The sequence below is a fragment of the Neodiprion fabricii genome, chromosome 4, assembly GCF_021155785.1.
Source record: "Neodiprion fabricii isolate iyNeoFabr1 chromosome 4, iyNeoFabr1.1, whole genome shotgun sequence".
NCBI lineage: Eukaryota > Metazoa > Arthropoda > Insecta > Hymenoptera > Diprionidae > Neodiprion > Neodiprion fabricii.
In genome coordinates, this window is record NC_060242.1 from 36,316,225 (window position 1) to 36,338,013 (window position 21,789).

The 21,789-nt window shown below is 36.7% G+C and overlaps 4 protein-coding genes across 7 annotated transcripts; all 4 read right to left on the bottom strand.

The window, feature by feature from the left end:
• Positions 1 to 400: 400 nt before the first annotated feature.
• Positions 401 to 9,861, bottom strand: LOC124180862 (sodium/potassium/calcium exchanger 4-like). The gene is made up of 6 exons (XM_046566748.1): positions 7,745 to 9,861; positions 4,779 to 5,215; positions 2,491 to 2,719; positions 2,216 to 2,407; positions 1,819 to 2,124; positions 401 to 1,722 (listed from the first exon to the last, which is right to left on the bottom strand). The coding sequence occupies exons 1-6, from the start codon at positions 7,833 to 7,835 to the stop codon at positions 1,397 to 1,399; spliced, it is 1,581 nt and encodes a 526-aa protein (XP_046422704.1). The 5' UTR covers positions 7,836 to 9,861; the 3' UTR covers positions 401 to 1,396.
• A 152-nt stretch (positions 9,862 to 10,013) lies between these two features.
• On the bottom strand, positions 10,014 to 12,361 carry LOC124180872 (general odorant-binding protein 56d-like). Of its 3 annotated transcripts, none has more exons than XM_046566765.1 (7): positions 12,197 to 12,360; positions 11,815 to 11,890; positions 11,658 to 11,710; positions 11,478 to 11,513; positions 10,565 to 10,664; positions 10,381 to 10,450; positions 10,014 to 10,281 (listed from the first exon to the last, which is right to left on the bottom strand). In XM_046566765.1, exons 1-7 carry the CDS (start codon positions 12,251 to 12,253, stop codon positions 10,269 to 10,271), a joined length of 405 nt encoding a protein of 134 aa, XP_046422721.1. In that variant the 5' UTR covers positions 12,254 to 12,360; the 3' UTR covers positions 10,014 to 10,268. The 3 variants fall into 3 exon arrangements, with proteins under 3 accessions (XP_046422721.1, XP_046422724.1, XP_046422722.1); XM_046566768.1 differs by having other exon boundaries at positions 11,815 to 11,936; positions 12,197 to 12,338; XM_046566766.1 differs by lacking the exon at positions 11,478 to 11,513 and having other exon boundaries at positions 12,197 to 12,361.
• A 1,871-nt stretch (positions 12,362 to 14,232) lies between these two features.
• LOC124180873 (general odorant-binding protein 69a-like) lies at positions 14,233 to 17,139 on the bottom strand. Of its 2 annotated transcripts, XM_046566769.1 has the most exons (7): positions 16,992 to 17,139; positions 16,664 to 16,736; positions 16,520 to 16,572; positions 16,079 to 16,114; positions 15,215 to 15,314; positions 14,721 to 14,785; positions 14,233 to 14,614 (listed from the first exon to the last, which is right to left on the bottom strand). In XM_046566769.1, the coding sequence occupies exons 1-7, from the start codon at positions 17,046 to 17,048 to the stop codon at positions 14,597 to 14,599; spliced, it is 402 nt and encodes a 133-aa protein (XP_046422725.1). In that variant the 5' UTR covers positions 17,049 to 17,139; the 3' UTR covers positions 14,233 to 14,596. The 2 variants fall into 2 exon arrangements, with proteins under 2 accessions (XP_046422725.1, XP_046422726.1); XM_046566770.1 differs by lacking the exon at positions 16,079 to 16,114.
• Positions 17,140 to 18,944: 1,805 nt separating this feature from the next.
• On the bottom strand, positions 18,945 to 21,786 carry LOC124180870 (solute carrier family 35 member B1). Its single transcript, XM_046566763.1, has 2 exons — positions 21,204 to 21,786; positions 18,945 to 20,833 (listed from the first exon to the last, which is right to left on the bottom strand). The coding sequence occupies exons 1-2, from the start codon at positions 21,597 to 21,599 to the stop codon at positions 20,255 to 20,257; spliced, it is 975 nt and encodes a 324-aa protein (XP_046422719.1). The 5' UTR covers positions 21,600 to 21,786; the 3' UTR covers positions 18,945 to 20,254.
• Positions 21,787 to 21,789: the final 3 nt, after the last annotated feature.

A 21,789-nucleotide genomic window follows, 5' to 3' on the forward strand; every position in this document is an offset into this window, starting at 1 on the left:
TCACTTGTTTATATTCACATTATACTCACCTTATCTACCTCGTATCGTTTCAATTGATAATGTTTCCCACGCGTGCGACATACGTGTCTTCGCTCGAGTGTCTATGATAGATCGAAGTGAAACTTAATGAGTCAAAATAATTGATACAGCGCATCGTATAGGAAATAGACAAAAAATCGTAGCTCTTATAAGTTTCCAGAGTATTTATACAACGTAATTAAACCTCTCTCTCTCTCTATGTAGATCGAAATACGAATAAAGGCAGGTGCATGATCTTAACAGCCGTCTGAGCGTGATCAGAAAATCTTTCCCTGCAAGATAAGTATTTAGGACTTCGCCAGGTGATGAAAAATAAATTCATTACCGTTGTGTTAATAATTTGATAATAATGATAATGAGAGGTTGAAAGTAAGCTTTAGAATTTTTTTCAAACGGACAAACGAGGCATAGGTACTAGTTGTCTTGTGAATTAAAATCGAGTCTCCTTCATCTTCACAGTACACCCGAAGAGTGATATATTTGTCCGACGAAACAATTCCTTATATACAGACTTATTCTATATTCTTACCGCATTGATATTAATTAATATTAGCTACATACATCACAATGCTTACTCGAAACATTGAATCGACTTGTCCTGCACAATATTGTGAAAGCACATTTTTCATCACAATGTATAAAAATAAATTACTGTCTCACAATTGTTCTACACATACACACGGCGGTTGATCGTATAACTTTTATTCCTATTCTTAAATTTTTCATAGAGTATTTATCAGTTAAGATTATTTCCGCGTCATTTTAGATTGATATCATTATTATCATAATTATTTTGAATTTTATGACCATTCTTAAAACATTACGAAATAAAAATGTAGGGAGACGTTTTATTCTTAAATATATGAAACGTACACCGCTGCCATACGCGTGAGATACACGATCAGTGAAAAGCACGGCTGATCGAAGTGCATTACCTCGGAATTACAGAGAAGGGCAATTAGAGACGTAGACTAGAAGGCAGCGCAGAGTCGAAGGAAATTCGTGGATAAGGATTAAATGACAGCTGAAACGTGACCGAATGGACCAGGGGGATCAGGTGACAAATGTAACGAGGTACGAGATAACATAAAGGATAAGAGAACTTGGTCTGCCAAGTTCGTTTCTCAACCATTGCGGACCGCAGGATTTGACCGACCTTCCAGCACTGGATACCTGCAGAACGATTCCAGCCCTTTTCGGGTTCCTCGACTTAGAGCCACACGGCAAAAGAGGAGCGAGTTTCAAGCTCGTGGTGGGATCGGGGAACGCTGTAAAGACAAATCACTACAGCTGGAGTGGTCGTAGTTTTTCCTTCACAGATTTGTCACCGCTGTACACGCGTGTCTCGGCTGAAATTTCAATCTGTCGCGTCACACATTGGCCAGTTGACGAAGAAGAAGACGTTGGACTCGAGGAGAACCGCGTAGACCAAAAATGCGATGTACATGACGGCGCAACCGACCCCGACCTTCTTGTTCAGCCGATAACCACTCGCCGCAATAACGCCGTAAAGCAATACCACGGTCACCATCAGGGTGAGAAAACTGTAATTAAGCGTCGCAGATATTATTTCAATGTTCGTTCCCAGTACCGTGGTCTTTATCAGCCACGGCAGACCCAGACAAAGAAGAATGTCGAGAGTGTTTGCTCCGATCGAGTTGCTCAGGCCCATCGCACCGTCGCCTGTGCGAAGCAAAAAGGAAAGAAAAGGAAAAAACATTAATCTTTGGAGATGATTTTTTTCGCAAAAGGGGCAGCTTCGACCAAGAGGAGACTCACCTTGTCTGGCCATTATCACACTGGACACCGCTTCCGGCAAACTTCCTCCACCGGCCAAAAACGTGAGTCCCATAACAGCGTCCGCGATTCCTATCGTGTCGCCTACCACCGTTATCATCCAAGAAACGATGTACGACGTCACCGCGATCCAGAATATGCACATGAAAAACGTGAGTGGGTAAAATTTTCTCACTCTTTTATATCTGCAGTCCGGAACGGTGACGAATAGCAGCAAACGGAGCGGCCACAGAAAGAACCACCACATCTTTCCGGGCAGTGATCTTTTCGGAATGGTGAACGGTGTGCCTGTTGGATAGATTCCGGTGTTCATGAAAGAACTTCACTTCGATCGACAATGAGAAGACGATGTATGCTAACGCGATAACGCGTGTGATACCTGGTTCCACATACTCCTCGACCGGCTCAGCGGCCTCGATTACTTTGATCGAAATTCCGTTGGTCGGTGGCTTAGCCATCGACGTTCTTACGGACAGACTGTGTCTGTATTCGATGACCAACTCGCCGTGAAAATACGGCCGATAAGTACCGAAGGTCTCATTTTTCTCCGGAATATCCTTGGCGGGCGTTTCTAAAATCAGATACCGCGCTCGTCACTCAATGTTCTCAATTTTACTCCTGCCGCAGTGTCTATGTGGAACGACCTGCGGATACCTGCGAGAGTCTTGTTCTTCTTCGTAATCTTTTCGATGCATTGATTAGCCCAACGCGAGGTCGCCTTGTCGCAAAAGAGAATGATGAAGTAAACGAAGTACAGGACCATCAGTAAGGTAGCTTCACGCCATGTAATGATACCGTCCCACATCATTGTTGCTAACAGTGCGATGGACAGCGAATAGATGATGCAGTCTCGAGATAGCGGCCACCATTCCATTTGAATACCCTGTTTTTAATAAATCGCTAAAGTCGTAACAGAAATCGGATTTGATCGGAGAAACATTTCATGGGATCAAGATGTCAGTCGTCAATCTATTCTTGACTGATGTTCTGACGCACGTTCATTACGACCCCTTACCGTTTAACGTTACGATATCATCTCGCCTTCGATTGGTCTGCAGTGTGAAATTATACGGAGCTGTTATATTCTTGGGCCGCCGAAGATACGATAAATCTATCACGTTTTTTCATCTCTACTTCAATCTGGCTAATAACACGCAAGTGCTTATAAACGTGCGTCATAATTCAAATCAGAAGTTACCAATCAGTGATACCGGCATCTAAGTTATTTTATTGGACTGACTTATGTTGAGTAGATCATATCAGAGAAATTTCGCAGCATTCGGAAGTAGTGATAATTATATTAGGTATCTGCAGTGAAGTTGGACCCAAATTTGTTGCAACAGTTATCGCAGCTTAATATATTCCACAGATAAAATTCGTATATGAGTCATTTCGTGTTATATATCAAACACTTTGGAGGTAAGATATCGAGGAACATTTGTTATTTTCCTATAATTTTTTTTCCTCGCTAACCCAAAATTTACTTTCGTGTTCAGTGTTAAAAAGGTAGTATAAAGATTTTACACATTTTAGAATATAACTTCTACTTTCAGATTTGACGCTCGATTCAACATAATGTTTTCTCTTATAACCATATGAGCGTGAATTTCATTGGTTGAATTGATTTACTTTACTAATGCTAGTTGGAAAATTTTAACAAAAATATCGTAGCGTATACTGTAAACTGTTCTTTTTCAAATAACCAAATATTGATATATCATATATTATTCTTTATTTGTTTTACGAAACTATCTGCCAATCGAAGTGGAATGGTTAACGATATATTTTAGAACCGCACGGTTATATTACTATTTTGAGAATTCAAGAAACGTGTATCGACCAGACAAGGTCACGTTTGTTAAAAGAAAGATATACGTAATTTATTATTGAACTAGCATCTAGCGATGCCACAGCAACGTCAAAGATGTACCCTGCTAAATGGCAGTTTTCCGATATGTGAGGCCACGCGTAGAGGCATGATTGCAGTATATCAAAGTCTACAGTTTATGAGATGTAATGCCACTGAATAATCCTGATTACATGATATTGCCGATATTTGAACACAAAAATGATAATCGACACTATATGATACCCAATTGTGTTTAGTGAAAAATAGTTTGGCAGGCATAATAATTTGTTAGCTAATTGATGAAAAGTATAAACATGATTGATGAGGTGATAAATGGGATAAAAAAATAAAAAATAAAAAAAAAAATGGCGTACAACAGTAAACCGTTTATACATTGACGTCAATACTTGAAAGAGTGATTGAATAGTCGAATGGCATAACTTTCGAATATATCAGGCATATCAATTATATGCAGAATTATCGAAATGATTTTTGATCTCGTTTGATATTGTTCGTGCTATTATTTTCAGTTGTGAAAAACTTTGTCGTGAAACATAAGAAACGTATGTAACATAGATCGAGGTTTTGTGAGCATTATACAAACATCCAGCGATAAAAAAATCCGATTTGAAAATATACGATCTCATTTCAGGCGCGACCTAATTGGTTCACATGATTACTTTTTATCTCGGATATTTAATATTGATTTCGCGAGATTAACTTTGATTTAACATGAAAATTGCAAGAACTCAGAATCGATTTAGTTCTGATTATGAAATTTGCAGGCTCAAATTGCAGTTCTTGAGACTCTTTTCAAAAGTAAAATTATAACTGAATTAATCGTGCCATCTTTTTGTTTGGCGTGGCATAGCGCTCAGCAGCTGGGAAATCCCGAAAGTGATTTTAGATCCAAAATAAAACGGCAAGCGCGTCAACGGCGGCCATGTTGATTATTTTTAGCACTTGAATTCCCCCTGTTAAACGCTTGAAAGGCGTTTTTCTTCCAACCTTAGTTTTGTTTCTGATCGATACTACGCGCGATTTGCTATAGCGGATAATGATTCACTTTAAAAAACAAGTAATTGTCTCTCACCCCAACTGCGGCCAAGCCGCCACAAGCAGCAACCCCGAAAGTGTTGAATACACCGGATCCGACTACGGCCCCAATTCCAAGGTCAGATTCGGTAAGGAAAGTTCCAATCAGATTTACGAAGAGTTCGGGTGTGCATGTCGCAGTAGCCATGAAAGTGGCGGCTGCCACATCCCGGCTGATCTTCAAATCCGTGCAAATGCAATCAACGGACGGCAAGAAGTAATCGTTGCAGACAAGGGCGACCATGAAAAATGCGTATACGCCGGCAAAAAAATGGAGTGCGGCAGCTCCCTGTTCCCGCTGTGCTCTCGTGAACAAGTCGGTCGGAAAGTCATAGAACGATCTCTCCGTACAATTTTCGGACGTCGTTACCTCGGTCGTGTCTGCGTAGTCGGTGAAGGCCTGGAACCCGTCGCGAATTACACTCCGAGCATCGTCTGGAAGAAAAGGATACCGAATTAGCGCGGGATGGAGAAGAATTAGTAAAATTTCACTCATCGGATTGCAACTTTCAAGACCATCGGCCATTTTTCATACAAATTTCGGTTCACTCATCTTTTTAAATTACCCACTTTTTCAAAGAGTTCCCGCCAAACGAATGGCGTAGGAAATCACTCCATTTATTAATGTTATCTATCTTTATGTACCTACTACAGCCATTGGCCCAAAAATACTTTATATACAGCTTTTCCCCCTAAAGGCTGGCGGACGACGTTTATTACAATGTTATAACCTCTTCGTGATCCATGAACTACCATCAAAAGATGATAAGAAAATAGTGAATTTATGCACCTCGATAACGGAGCCCTGACAAAGGTATTCCGCGTCATTTATCTCACCCTTCGTACACACACTCGTCTTCCTCTATTATATAGGCTCCGATTTCGAATTGCTTGGGACGAAATAAACGCGAGGATATTACATATATGCGCCAGTGCGTATATGTGTGCATATTTATCCTGTATCATGGATTACTTAAGAGGGATGGGTACACTAGAATGACAAAATTTCACATTTTTCTTTATTCATTTTTCTTTGTATTTTCACGTAGCTCAGATCTTTGTCTAACCCCTTCCCAAGTGAGAGGTTAAAATTTTCAAAAATGACGGTGTTACAAAGAATTTTTAAATTCCAACTCCGAGCAGCTGTATGTATCAGGGTATCGACCACTGTAAGGTGTGAGGTATTTGTTACCAAATTGCCATTTCAACTGCTGTAAATAACGCAAATGTTTGCTTGAGTTGAAAAAAAAAACTTTGTTTTGCCGCAGTAGAGCAATCCTGAAACTTAACTCGATAACTATTTAGCCGATTTACTTGAAATTCGGACAGCATGTGCTGAATTCCTTTATCTTGGAATTGAGCCGACCAGATTTTGGATAGATTTTTTTTTCCACTTTTAAAACTTAAATGACTGTGCAAAAAACTGATGAATTGGTGTTTTTTTTTTTTTTTTGTTCATACGGTCGTCATTTCTATAAATTTACGAAAATCCAAAATGTGTTCGACCGAAGTTCTAGTTTCATATCTTTACTTCAAAATGACGTTTGGTTTTTTTTGGTTCAGACCAGCCATTTAGCCGGAAGACTGTACACCGCTAAAAAAGGGTTTTCCTTTCAACCAACTGCCACGGGCGCCATTTTGAATATTTTCTGATAAAAAATTGTCTTGGCAGATTGCGAAAAATTGGGAGAAGTACAGAGCCGTTGGAATTAGTGTACTATTGATACACTGTTAAAAATCTTGAGTACTTTTCGTGTGAAATTTCCCACGTTTCGGTGCGAAAATGGCAATTTTCTTTATTCAATTTCAGTCCTTAAGCATTTGCGTAGAATTTGCACCAAGTCATGTAAAGTTGCGGAAAATTTTGTGATTCGGTTTGATATTCGTGTAAATTTTATCAGCTTAAGTACAATTTGCACTTTGCCGTACGGACTTCAAACTACACGAAATTTATAACAATTTTTTTGCAGTTTAGTCAAGTAATTTGAGATTGATTGATCTGAAGATATGATACTCATCAAAAATATCATCAACTGTTGATATTTGATAGAGAGATATAGTTTTCAAACAACCACAAAAACTTCACTATTTCAGTCAGTTTAACTGAATAATTAACTCATAGAAATTAATTTTTGAATTGAATTAAAGTTTTGGTTGCTGCACAACGAGCACGTACATCGTATGTTGTGAAAATTCGCCTAGAATGAGTCCAAAAAGTTTCCCTACATTGACTTAAAAATGAATGAACAATTTATGCTTGATAATGTAATTGAATTTTTCATTGAGTTCGTCCGATAATTTTAACCATTCAAGTTTCTTTCTTTCAACTTATAATGTGATCCTATATAAAATTTGAAGAAATAAACGCCGCAAAAATTTTCTTAACAAATCATTGCCATGAGTTTGATGTAAGCGGCACTGTTTTAACTGCAATTTATGCTGTCAGTTCACAAATCGAGCCTCAATTTTGAGTATCTTATCCAATAGGAGATTTCACGCTAGATATCAAACTGCATTTAAGTAGAAACAAAAGCGTGTAATCCAAATTACATTTATCTCTACAAAGAAATTGAAAAAGGGAAAAACAAATCAAATTCATCATACTTGCATTGAAAGTTAATCGCTGACAGGCCGGTTTCTTTTCAACGTAAAACAATTGCACAAGGCTTTCCCGCGATCGACACTCCGGCCTCTGCAATGTTTACATCAAAGTGCAGATAACTGCGATAAGCAAACGGTGTTAATTCGTCTGCAAGCCGAGTTTTACAACCTTGAAACAATTGTTCAACATTTGAGAAGAGAAAGGAAAAAAAAAAAAAAAAAAACAACAACAACACGAAGGAAATCCCTGCAATGTTCTTTTCACCAGCCACCTCGAGTTCGGGGAAAAGAATAAGTTCCAACGGGTTCATAAAAATTAAGCATTGTACCGGTATAACGGATTTAAGATGGTGTAAGACTTACCGTAATCCGAGAAATCAACCGCAGCTGCCGCAAAAACACCGGACGTAACGAGGGTGAAGAATACACTCCAAACGAAAGCACGAAAATCCATAACGAGGCGTGTGAATTGAACGAAACAGGTGAAATTAACAAGAAGTAACGGTGAAAAGGGAAGAAAAACAAATTATCACCATAAAAGTAAAATGATAAATTTTTATGTAGTTTCGGAATACGAATGGTAAATAATAAATTTGCAGTATGTATATGTATGTATCTATAAGTCTAAAACTAAGTAATTCGGAACAATGGCATCCTGTTAACGCATGCCATCGAACTGTCGGTTCTACGGAACTTAAGCATCTATGATAAATACGACTGATTACATCTTCCCCCACCGTTCAAATCTCATACATAATCTTTATCTCGCTTTCATGTTCACAGAGTGTGCAGCTGACATGTAGATAATGTGATTTTTAGATTAACAATTATGATCGTTTTATTTTTGATGCAATCTATAGTACGCGTGAGTTACAACGCTTTGCGATGAGACTAATCTCTGATGAACCGAGTACCGCAGACAGTGGCAAAGAATTGATTGAATCGACCGTATAAACGGATTAAGTCGTTCAAGTGCGCGGAAACCCGGTCGCCTTAATTAAGAACAAGTCTCTCTCCCTATAGTTAATCAGACAAACAGTGCACGAATCTTCGCTGATGAACGTAATGAATCGCCATTGACGTTGCATGGACATGGAAATGGGCAGAATTCGTTCGTTTTCTTCGGCACAATGAGTCGTCCATGAAATAGATGCTTGCGTCAAGTGCTTGATAAAGGCCAAACAGTGTAAAAGTATTCAGGACGCGTTTACAGTGAGTGAGGAATACGCTGCAGTGTTGTTGTATCTACAAACAAAGTTAAAATCCACCGTTTAGGTCTTCAGGCTCGTAAATTTTATCATCAGCCACGTGGCTCGAGCACCAAGAACTCCGTCGTTGATGCACAGGCCTGCTATCTTCGTGATACACGTATGAAATACTAGCTGGTCGTGTACATGTGGTATTATTGTAAGTCAACCTGACGGGCAGAAATGACAGTGAACGTAAAACGAAAAAAATTAATAAACTACGACTGGTAGGTACATAATCAACGAAATTTATCGATATCTGGACATCGGTGTAAGCTGAGATTTTTTTTTTCAATCCGTTAATTCACAGGCTAGTTTGTCAACGTCACAGATTCGTATGATCTGTTTTTTTTTCTTTTTTTATCAACCTGTCAACCACTGCCACGGACTAAACAGAAGACGTTATGGAACTGATTCCGGATTAGTAGATCAATATTTTGCACATTAAACGCGTCACGTTGGATAACAAAATATTTTTGCGACAATTTTTATCTTCAAGGAAAAGACAGTTGAGTTTCCAGAGTATGCAGGAAAACATGGTAAAAAAGTAATTTAGTATACTGAAAAAAACATTCACGATGTTTGCAAGGAGGGATTATTTTAATCATGACGACGACAATATTTTTCCTTACGGGTATGTCATGACTATTAACTGATTGGTACATATAATGCTGTTATTATGCAAAATCTTGGAATTAACTTGTAAAAGAAGAAGCGGGGTTCCCGGTGAGAAGTTTCGATTCAAACCTTCGGTAAACTTTTGTTTCTTTATTTGTTATCAATACGTCTTAAAGTGTTAATCTCATCGAAAAGAACAAAGACAGTATTTCCCAAAATCAGTGCAATTTGTGCACAATACATCGATGCATAACACCGGTTAACACCAATTTTGAGTCTGGGTCGTAGATGTCAAATTTTGATTTCTTCTATGTCAGTAATAATAAAGTTTGTTTCTGTAGAAACCAGAAGGATATTTACAATTTTAAGAAAAATCACCGATTTTCTCAAACATTTATTGGAAATAACAATCAAGCGAACTTCAGTTCTACGCTTAAGTCACATTTATTCAAAAATAATAATCAATGATAAACTAGAAATGTAAAAGAATTGATAAACAAAGTTTAAAAACGAATATTTTTCGTACTTCTTCTATTTTCGTATGGACTTTCTCGTATCAAACCCCAAATGTAATCTCCCATCACGCTCTCATTATTAATACCGAATCTGATAATGTTAATAACGATAAAGTCCATCGCATCTTGGTGAAAACATCTTCGTTTTTCTTGTGAACATAGACACCCATATATTTAGCTGTCAATCAAAAACTTCGAGACCTTATGAACGTAGAAGAGACAAAAACAAACTTTATAAGTAATAAACAAAGGTTTTGGTTATTATTCGATGCATAAAATCGAAATTTATTTATCTCAATAGAAACTCAAAAAAATGGTTTCTTACGATACACGTTAGTGATTGAACATATTATACTACATTTGAAAACTCGTGTCTATCACCTGCAGGGAAAAACTTGATTCACAACTCAGTACGTATCTATTCTGCGAAAAATAATCCTTATCAAGATTTTCTTCCATTCAAGCAGATTTCTGAGAATTTGCTGCAGTGAACCGTGCGAAGTTAGATCAAAAAGTACACCTGAAAAGAGGTAAGGGAGGCTTAATATCGTTTCAACACTTGCCCGTATCTAATTTCACAACTGTAAACAATACAAATTCGATATTTCTGCATACTCACATCTGCAATGGACTTTTGTCGTAATAGCATTTGTTAGTCTGGTATACCGAGTCGCAATCATCGGTACCCTCTGAAGAGGAAAAAATAAAAATAAATACAAATTATATTATAAATAGGCCGTTGATGTGGCGAAATTGCCTCCATGTCCAATTAGTACGTATCATTTCAATGTATAGATACTTACTGATTGTTCCACAGCTTCGAAGCACTGGTTCAGCCTTGCCCAATATTTCCTCTGGTAACATTGCGACGAGCGTGTCTACGTCGATTTCCCCGTCATCGAACTAAACATTAAACAATTAGTAGGTTGTGGTGTTATTTTTATTTTCTTTTTCTCTCATCAAAACTATTAATATAAGCATAATACGCTTGTACGCGTCGCAAGTAATCACTGTGAAACGTATGTTGTCTTGTTAAATAAAATCTAGTGGATTATTGTTAACTCTTGTAAGCTAACTTGACTGACTCGAGACTTCTAAACTCAGTTGACAATATACGACTCATTGGCCTGTTAATCTCTTCGACTCGAGTTTATTTATTTATTTATTTATTTAACTATCGTTAGCTGCCTTTGAATACCGCCACTCTACCAGTTCTCATGCAACGGATTTTATAATTATAATTATTATCGTACCCTACCGTATCTTTTTTATAAAAATTGACGCTGAAACGTCTGGTGCCCTACGAGTATTTTTTACTATTGTTCATTTGAATTCAGGCTAGTTAGGGATTCACGCCGAAGTGTGAACTGTAAGTTTGTTTTACTTTCTGTAAAACGTGACTCTGATGTCATATGCCGGTCAATAAGGAAGAGCGATTAAGGATTGTGTTACATCTAACTGAGACATTTTGCGTAATGAAATTGTTCCAATTAATTCATGCAACAGGTAGAATTAACGAAAATTGTATACCGTTCGAGATTAGTGGGGAGAATAAAAGCAATTTTGTTTCGAAAAGACTGAGTGCAGCACGAAAATTGACGCTCATTTTTTTTACATTTGAAAAGATCGAAAATAACGGAGCGTGTTGAGTGAATACCAATAAAAATTACCACGTAGCAAACGTGAATGTGTATAAAAATAATGAAATTCACTTACAGCAGAAATTTGATTCAACAGGCACAGCATGTAACACTGAAACAGAATCGTTGTAATTACCAAAAGCTAATAGCGATAGAAATAGAAAACAAATCCCTTGACGTTCGGTTTAAATGACTATATATACGAACGCTACAATGGAACTGTAAATTTAACAGAAAATCATTAGTTTATTAATACCTTCAACTTTGGGTCGTCTGTGAAATCGCCAGATCTGCACTTGATGATCAAGTCTGCGAGAAATAAAAAAATTAATGAAACATCAATCACCACGCGTTGACGCGATAACACGAAGATAAATTATTTTCAAATCGTTTAATCGCGTGATCTCACTTACCCTCGGCGACGCCTGTCTCTGCGACGCATGTGTTATGTAGCATTTGGGCCATTTCCTGCATTTCATCGCTCATTGCCTGTTAGGAAATTGTTCCACGTACAATTTGCAGATTCGATTTACAGCTGAGATTTCCGACCATTGGGAATCCCGTTACAGGAAAAAGATAGAGTTGATACGACAAAGAAGAACTGCAGTTTCGTGTAATGTTTTTTGAAATATTTTTACAAAATAGGAAAATATAGAAAACTGGGCAATCTCCTTGCGAAAATTTAAATTGAAGATCGAAATGAAAGCAGAAACGTTAACGTGATCGCGCATTGTATAATCTGTACAGGAATTCGCAGCGGGTGAAAAGGGGTTTATACATGAAATGCAAACTCACCATCGATTTGCCAAAAAGAAATATCGCGATAACAAGACCGTAAATAAGCGTGGACATTTTATCGCCGTTACGATACCAAACGATATTAACTATAATTATTTCTGATTCGGTAATCAAATACGAAAAACATCAAATGTTGGATCAGACTTGGGTGACATTGATCAGGCATCTCCTTATATAGACGAGGGACATCCCTGCATCTACTTGAACTAATGAACAGAGATTAATTTAATGACATTTACGGCTTTCCGAGTGCAGCCTCAAGCACGCTTAAACCCCATCATTTTCATGAATACGTAATCGAAAACTGTATGATTACTGAAGCGATGCAAGTTCTCTCCACCAAGGCAATCCGCATCATCGATATCAACATTCATCGTCTCTTCTTCACCATTCCGCTGCACGTTGCAATTGCTTTGTTTTCCGAGATAGCGAATTTCATTTCTCATATTGAACAGTTGGAAATGATATTTCAAAGGAAGTTTAATATTGACGGAAAACTTCTCTTTCGGATATAAGTATACTTCACACTTGGGGGGGGGGGGGCGAGGAAATGTAGATTATACTTTACATAACACTGATACAGGTAACGTGCATGTGTAGAATAAAATGATGATAAGGTGATTATCATCCGAGAATTGTTAGCAAAAAATAACGTTCAAGAATCTTTTGATTAATTTCACTAATAAAAACGCAACTCATAATCTCGAGAAATTCAGAAACCATAAAGAAAATAAATTTACAACTGAATGCTGTACGAAATTCTTACCGTTCATACCAACGAATGGATGAAGTTTGAACTTTAATTTAAAAACTAGATTACTTTAAATTTTTACTTGTATTAAAGCTATTCTATTATTATTGTAAAATTTTCTGGTATCTCATCAACAAGAAAGTATTTCAGCATTTGTAGATATCTCTTTCGGCATCCTGTGATCGCGGGTTCGATTCTAAACTATTCAGTTACATAAGTAAACGAACATCCGCAAAAAGAGTACTCCTTTAATCACTACCTAACGAATGCAATGCAGAGTCCGTGTACTTATCTACGTAGTTACGTAAACGACATTTAATTTCTCTATTAAAAACGCTTCGTTCACTACTTGATAATCCTCTGCTCTGTTTACGGGAACAACAAATTTCTTTTAAAATATTTTCCGCCCCTCGTGTACCAATGTTTCCTTTGTATGCAACTGTACGCAGTTGACGACTGAGGTTTAATTTTATATTAATTACATTTAATTATGACAAGCTTCACAATCAGTAATATCACCAATTTACATTTATGTTCATCTTAGCAAGTGGCTCCAAGATGGAAATTATGAATTTTGAAAATAAACGAACCGAATTTCTGTATCTTTTACGCAGCCTAGCGAAATTCTAAAGAATTATTTTGCAACTGTGAAATCGGGGTTTGTTATGTGTCATAAATATGTCGGCAGAAATTCCAGGGCGACGCAGCTATTATTATTGAAATAAACGGAGGGTATTTTTGCTAATTATTAACGCATATATTGTGCCTAGGTCCGAATATTCCAAACAAAATTTCGGTTCACCGTCATTTAATCATACCAATGCAATCGTCAAGCAATAGCATTGTGGTCAATTCAATATTGCACCTGATTCTACTTAATTCACCCGTTCATTACCCTACACTAAAATCAGTTCCTCATATTTCCGCCCATATGGCGCCATCTTCTGGACTATTTGATAGCTTCATTGAACGTTACCGAATATGCATGGATCACAGAACTGTTACACAGGTTGCCTACCATGAGGCGCCCACACCTAAATCATTTGATGGCTTCATTAGTCATTACCGAGTATTCACGGATTACAGAACTGTTACACAGGTTGCCTACCATGAGGCGCCCACACTAACGGAACATTCACAGTCATTTTCTCAAGATATTATTTTTCCCTATAGGTATGATAACTGACCAGTAAGCTGTTATTACAGAACGATCGAATAGACTCGAGTATGCAAAGAGGCCGGATTTCTGGTTGCAAGTTCTCATTGAATCCTTCGGTAAACATCTAGTTGTTTTCTTTTTTATTACCAATACAGTTATATTTTGCCAATATAGTTACAGAAGTGCCAATTCAATTTTGAAGAATTACGTTATTTTTTTAAATCATTACAAAATATGTTACATACGTGTGTATACATGGGTACATACTATATTCTGTGAATTTTGGGAACTGATATGCACAGATGTTTAGGACAGCTGCATTAATTACCACGTTGAGGAGTGAACATATGATTACATTCAAAAATTTGCAATTTCACCCACAAATACTTGATACAAAACATATAGTATGCCTATTTCGGATATAATTCACAGTAAGGTTTTTCTCCTTCGAAGGAGGCTCCCGGAAATCGCTGCGAGTCGAACGAAATTATGCCAACATGTAATGCTGAAAACAAATGAGAAAAGCGTAATTATGCGTTAGTACTTGCCTATTTTAAGTTCCGCAGCAATGAAAATTATAAATTCGATCCCCCGCCAATCACCATACTTACTTGTGGTACTCCATTGTACCAACACTTGTTCGTCTGGAATGCCGTATCGCAATCATCGGATCCCTCTGCGAAACGAAAGAAGAAACATGAATGGGAAAGTTTCATGGAACAAGTATTCCAACTTTTTATACGGGTGCATAAAGTAGAGTTTTTTTTTTTTCTTGGGTTACAAACGATAATTGTAAGTGTTACTTGCAATTAAATGTCAGTTTTATTTTTATAAGTATGATGATGTACGTAGACATTATATGTGCAACTACTTTGGATACGGCTGACATTAAACAGCACTTCTTTAAAACTGCTGATAATTTGCTTTAACTTCGTTCATCGAATGAAGGAAGAAAATAATAATAATAACGAATTTATTCCTTCCGAAACTAGTGTATAATATGAATTTAAAAAACTGCCATCGAACTTTCCTACTGTAATAAGCCTTTAATGGTGATCGGTTTAGCTGGACCTCCCATTACTACGGATATCTTAAACATACTCACTGACTGTTCCACAGCTTCGAATTATTGGCTCAGCGTCGCCCACGATGTGCTGGGGTAATACTGCGACGATAGTTTCTACGTCGATGTTGCCGTCATCAATCTAGACATGGAACAATTAAATAACGTTTTGGGTGTTCCAACAAAGGTGTCACTGTAAGTGAAGCTGATGATAAATCATCGAGGCGTGTTTAATATTGTCACACAGAATCGACCGGTTGTCATAATTTTTTCGGTTTTTATATTTCATCATAAAAAGTTTAGGGATTGGTAACAGGATCAGTCGGACTAGGCAAAATTCTCTGGGCTTTATTCCCGCGCTACTCAATGGCTGTGGATACGGTGTGAGATGGATTTATACTGGGTTATAATTGGAATAATGGTCTTGCTATGTGTGTTTGAAGTTTGCGTTCATTGCGTGGTGTTAAACAGAAAAAAGGTGGATTATAAAGAAGTCTCTTTTAATGGCTATTGTGTAAAACGAGATTATTTCGCAATGAAATCGGTGGCTAAAAGTTTTAAACCGTACGAAATGACTCGATATAAACTGACAATATCCGCAATCGTACGCGCAATCTGTAGTTGAAAGGATTTCAAGTCATATAAAATTATACGAAATCAGCCAAAAATATTTGTAACCATGCTTATGTAGGTCTTTTGCTGGAACTGACGAAATTCTTCATTTTTGGTACATTTTTTTTTTTTTCAATGACACCGTTCGATTTATAAAAAATGTCCCCGAAGTTTCAGATTTTCGTTTGAATTTCCGTTCGTGTTATAAGTTTTCAAAAAAACTAACGAAACGTAATACATTTATAACCATAATTCTATATTCTATAATTGATAAAAATAATGAAATTCACTTACACCGGAAAATTGTTCCAACAGGCACAGCATGTAACACTGAAATAGAACCATTGTAATTATCATAAGCGAATTTCAATGGAAATAGAAAACAAATTCCTTAGCGTTCGATTGAAATGACTACACAAACACTTGCAATTACATGGAAAATAATCGAATGCAGGGTCAAATTTAGCGCAGGGTGCCAAGGGAGGCACCCCGAAACCTCCAGATAATAGAGGCCTCCATAATTAATTTTCGCAAATTTTGAACATTTTTTTTTTGGAATAAAATTTGTTTATGTGACCAATGAAAAATTTTTTACCTCAGCAATATTACCATTTATATTTTTATTCACTTCGATACTGTTTAAAAAAAAACTTTCAGAAACAAGAATATCGAGGCGAAGGCCCGATTCGCTTAATTTCGATTTACCTAGCAGCTGGATTACAAATTATTGGTTACCTTCAACTTCGGGTCGTCCGCAAAATTACCGATTCTTGCCTCGACGATCAAGTCTGTAAGAAAAAAATATAAATGACCATCTGGTGATACGATAAAACGAAGAGAAATTATTATCGGATTGTTTAATCGCACAAGCTCACTTACCCTCGGCGACGCCTGTCTCACCCACGCATGTGTCGTGTAGCATTTGTAACGTTTCGGCCATTCCATCATCTGCCTGTTAAAAGTATAATCCACAAGTCTGAATTTAGATATGAAATTTCCGATCTTTGCGAAACCGGCGTTCGAATAAAAATCGGCTAATACGACGGTCAAAATTTGCATTCTTAAACAATTAGAATAGCAAAGTAAAATAAAGAAAAAATTTCAATGTGAAAGAAAATTGGAATAGAAGCAGAAAGCTGCACACCATGAATCAAAGTTGGAATTTGCAACAACGAGTAGAACGAATTTACGCAAAATCAAAACTCACCATCGATTTGGCAACGAAAAATATCATTATAACAAGACCGTAACTAAGCTTAGTCATTTTATCGTCGTTGCAATAAAAAAAAAACTAGGTCTACTTATTACTTCCTGATCGCTAATCGAACGAAATAAACCGCAGGTACTGGATCAGACTGGGGTGGCATTGCTCGGGCAACTACTTATATAGACGAGGAAGATTCCTGGATCTACCTGAACTAATGAACAAAATTAAGCTAATGACATTTACGTGCTGCCGAGTGCAGCCCCAACCGCGCCTAAACCCGTCATTTTCATAAACACACAATCCAACACCGTGTGATTAGGTACTGAAGCGATGTAAGTTTCCTCCATCAAGGCAATCCGCGTTGGAGACAAGACAATTGGTAATATATGATAAATGCTTTCAATTTCAGTATGTATTTAAAATGTGGAAATGACGTTTTACATATTCCAAAACAAGCAGATTTGAACGAGCACACTCTATTTTCTATTGAAAATGGAAAATAGTAGGTATGCATCGCATTAACAATTTGACAAATACCTCTATTGAAGTACTTTCGACTTTTACGGGAATTTATAGTGCTGTCAGTGCTATTCTTTCTTTATTGCGACATTTAAACGGAGACAATTTTCCAAATAAAAAATCCCCGTTTAGTATCATAGTAAATAGTATAATCAAAACAGGCAGGCTACTTGTTAAAAATACCGGGTTTTCCTAATTTTATTAACATACCTGTATCGTTGAAAGTATATACGATATATCCGGTAATTGCATGACTGAATGGAGAGTTTTATTTTCTCGATTGGAGAATATTTCAGTTTATACTACGTATCGAAATTCTCGTTCCGTAAAGATCGAAGGTTTATTTCTGAACCATCGCGAAAAACAGTTGCACACAATGAACTCCCTTCTTTTTTTTTTTTTTCTACCTACTAGTGTTAGTGTTCGTTTGTTTTTACATACATAGCTTATGTTTTACTTTTCATTATTACTCTAATTTTATTATATGTTATTAAGGTTGTTCCGACTCGGTATCAACAATGTTGTAATTATGTTTCAATAGATGCTTTAAATATGTCCTGAGGATGACTCCAATCAGGGTCGAAACGTTGACGGCAAAAACTTGTTGTTAAATAATGACCTACATTTCCAAGATCCACAACAGAACTCCTTTAATCACTACGTTAGTGAGTGTAATAAGGAATCCGTGTTTAAAGAAAGTGGTTTCGTAACTAACATTCGGTTTCCTTAACGAAAACGCGACGATTACCTTTCTGTATTTCTTGCCACTTGTTACGCTGGAATCAAAATTCTTTGCAAATTTTGAACGTCTCGTGCGAGAATCTTCCTTTCAATCCATATTCGGCTTTCAACTGTGATTTGGTGTGAGGCTAATAATATGTAATTGTAACAAGAAACAGAATCAGCAAAAAAAAAAAAAAATCTGCCCGATCAGGGCAAAATTTCGTTATTGCATGCACATGGAATTACGCAAGAATACACCTATGGCTGATTATAAGACAATTACGCGAAATTATATACCTATAAATACGGGCTGCAGTCGGTAAATACAGCTTCTAACGAGAATAACACGAGTTTGCATTTATATTTACCTTCGCAAGTAGTTATACGGTTCGATTCTCTCAATTTTTAAGTGGAAACCGAAATATAAACTATGTGCACGTTGCAGAATTATTAGCCGAAATTATGCATTCTTTACGATCCTCTAATTACGATCAAAATTTGGTAAACAAAACGGCGGATTAAAACATGAAGTTCGTAATAAAATCGATGTACAGAAAATCCACTTTCCCTAGGTTTTCGGGAACGCTGATTACGAATCTGATATCCAAAATTGGATAAAATGTAGTACTGAAATTAGCTCGCCGGATGTCACCTGCATTATTATTTTATGAGTATACAATTAACAGTTTTTGCAGAAATTAAACACTCATCATTCTTTGTGGCATTTATTTATCAATATATCTTATAACTATATGTACCGTATATAAGTATTATATGAGAAAATATTAACGAAAGCATATTTACTTCAGACTCAACCGCAACGGCCACTTTACTGATCTGAAAAGTGGGCCAAAAGTAGCGTATGATTTCCTCTGATACTTGTTCGTGCATTTGCGGGGAAAAAGTAGCACTTTTCAAGTCAATAGTGATCACAGTTAAGTCGGTAGAAAAATCCTGTATGCAACACGCGAATAAACCAATTATTCCGTTGTTAGGTAACGTTCTATTTAGCGTATAGATATGCAGTGATAGACTTTATAATATTTATACCCATTTCAATTTTATTTCTGTTTATTTTTACCCTTAGTAAATTTGGCTGAGACAAAATTTTATATACGTATAGTTTGTGGATCGAAATATGTATGTAAAAAATAGTCGCGATCTAATTTTCTTAAAGGAGTATTCTTATCATTAATCGGAAAAACTTGATAATTGGAAATGTTGGAACAACACTATAGTCGTAAGTACTGTACAAATAAATATGTATAAGCCATATACATAAATGAATTTGAGCGCATTGCACTAAACGTTGTGATGTGTAATTTGTATGTATTATGCATATTTTGCGTGAAATATATATATATATATATATATATAGTTCACAATCTATACGTATATAGATTGTGATCCAAGTAATTCCTTATATCATGTTCCAAATTGAAAATTTATACGTACTAATTATGAGATATACACACGGTTCTTACTGGAAGGAAAAAAATTACCAATGACAATTGTAATTTGTAACTAGGAAAATTTCAATTAAAAATTACGAACGTAATAGTTAGTATCGATTTTTCTTGGAACGACAGATTACATTTGTAATTTTATTAGAAACCAATTAATTATAACAACGCCCAACACTGATCGAAGTTTATAAATTTATTTCTGTTCGCTGATAATGTTCATCTATTCTAGACACCTTTTCGTCGCGTTATCAATTGTACCTAAAGGAAGTATAAAGGTGAAGTTGGTAACGAGACTGTAACGAGGTTTAGGAAAAATTGTTATTTTACACCATGAAGTTGAATTTTAGTAACCCATGATAAACAAAACATACTCTCATTTTGAAAAGCCGACTCCTTCAAAATGATTATAATTATATATTTTTAAGTATATATATTTTTCCCTGACGTTTCGTTGCAATTATTTTACTAACTTCAGCCTCATAAGAACCTGAACTAAATAAAAATTCAGAACCTCCAACATAATTCATCTATCATACTATGATACTATAATTAAATTCATTCAGTAGTTTCCTTTAGTGGTACTTTAGTCTTGCCGTACATGGCGTCTAAGAATAACCCTGAGAAGACTGTAATCGTTGCCAGCCATTGTCTGGGTAATAAATTATTACCAAATAATAAAACAGAACCTAGTACAGTAAAGAATTTCCTAGTAGTAGTCATAACGGAACATGGAAGAGGGCCGAAATCTGACACTGTCAAGAATATGAAAAATTGTCCAAACGCTCCTGCTAAAGAGAAGGAAACGATGTGCCATAGGCAGTTTGGATGTCTCTGCATAAATGACAAGAATTGTACAAGCTCTCCTGACACTAGGATAACCGAAGTACTGAATATAAATGACCAGAAATTCATGTTCAGCATCATGTGGCCAGATTTAGATTTGTGCTCTGCTCGCATTCTTTCCTGTACCGCTCCAGTCAGTCCATCCATCGTCAATGACAGCAGCAGCAAAAACTCTCCAAAGCCCATTTGGCTTTCGGTCTGCTTGGTATTTGCCACATTGTCTTTGTACATGAAGAGAGCAACGCCCACAACAATCAGTAACACGAATAGGTATTTCCTCAATGGATAAACCTTAAATGAAAAATTAACCATATTTTTAGTTGAATGACAGATGTTTGGTTCGAGATAAGAATTATCATTATTTTTTATCATCTCACCTCACAGACCAGTCACTCTTAAATTTGAATAAAACAGTATTACGAATGTTGTTGAGAAAATTATGAACGAATCATGTTTTTGCTTTGAAAAAATCTTGATTAATACCTTGGTGGACAAGAGGAATATTTACAGTAGTTTTAATCTAATCGACTAGAAATGACAGACTTTGATGGGGCATCGACGTGTTGCTTTAAACATGACAGAGTAATACTGATATGAATAGATAAGAGAACTATTGCAAAATCTGTAAAAGGTTTGAATAATCGACAAGTTAAAATCTCACCTTCCTTCCGAGCAGTACACCGAGTATCATAACAGGAATAGGCTTGCCAGCCTTGCCGACAACCTGAGTAGGATAGCTGACAAATTGCAAAGCCATAGTACTACAAACCATAGCGAGTAGATAAGTAAGCGAACTGACAGCATAATAAATTGTACGAGTAGAGTCTTCGCCTTGTTTCATAACAGTCAATAGTATAACTTTGGCAAACATGTAGTTGAGCAAACATTGGACAGAAACCAATGCGAACGCGAATGTGAATTTTTCGGGTTTGTCGGCATCTCCGTACTGTCCTCTGGTTATTTTTTCTTGAAGAACACCGAAATAAAAGTAACACACGAAAATACCAGCTGCACAAACGAGCAACTTTATTTTCGACGATTTCTGACTACCAGTCATTATTGATCAGTTTCTGTCAAACAATATCTACATGTATTCCAAACGGTATTAGAACCGCGACATATGCTCATCGAGGTTATACCGGACACGTCCACGTCTCGTCCACTTTAACTATTTCTTGCGGCTTTGCACACGCGACTGAACCCGATTGCACCGCGCACTTATTGCTCAACGCGCGGTTACAGTTTCA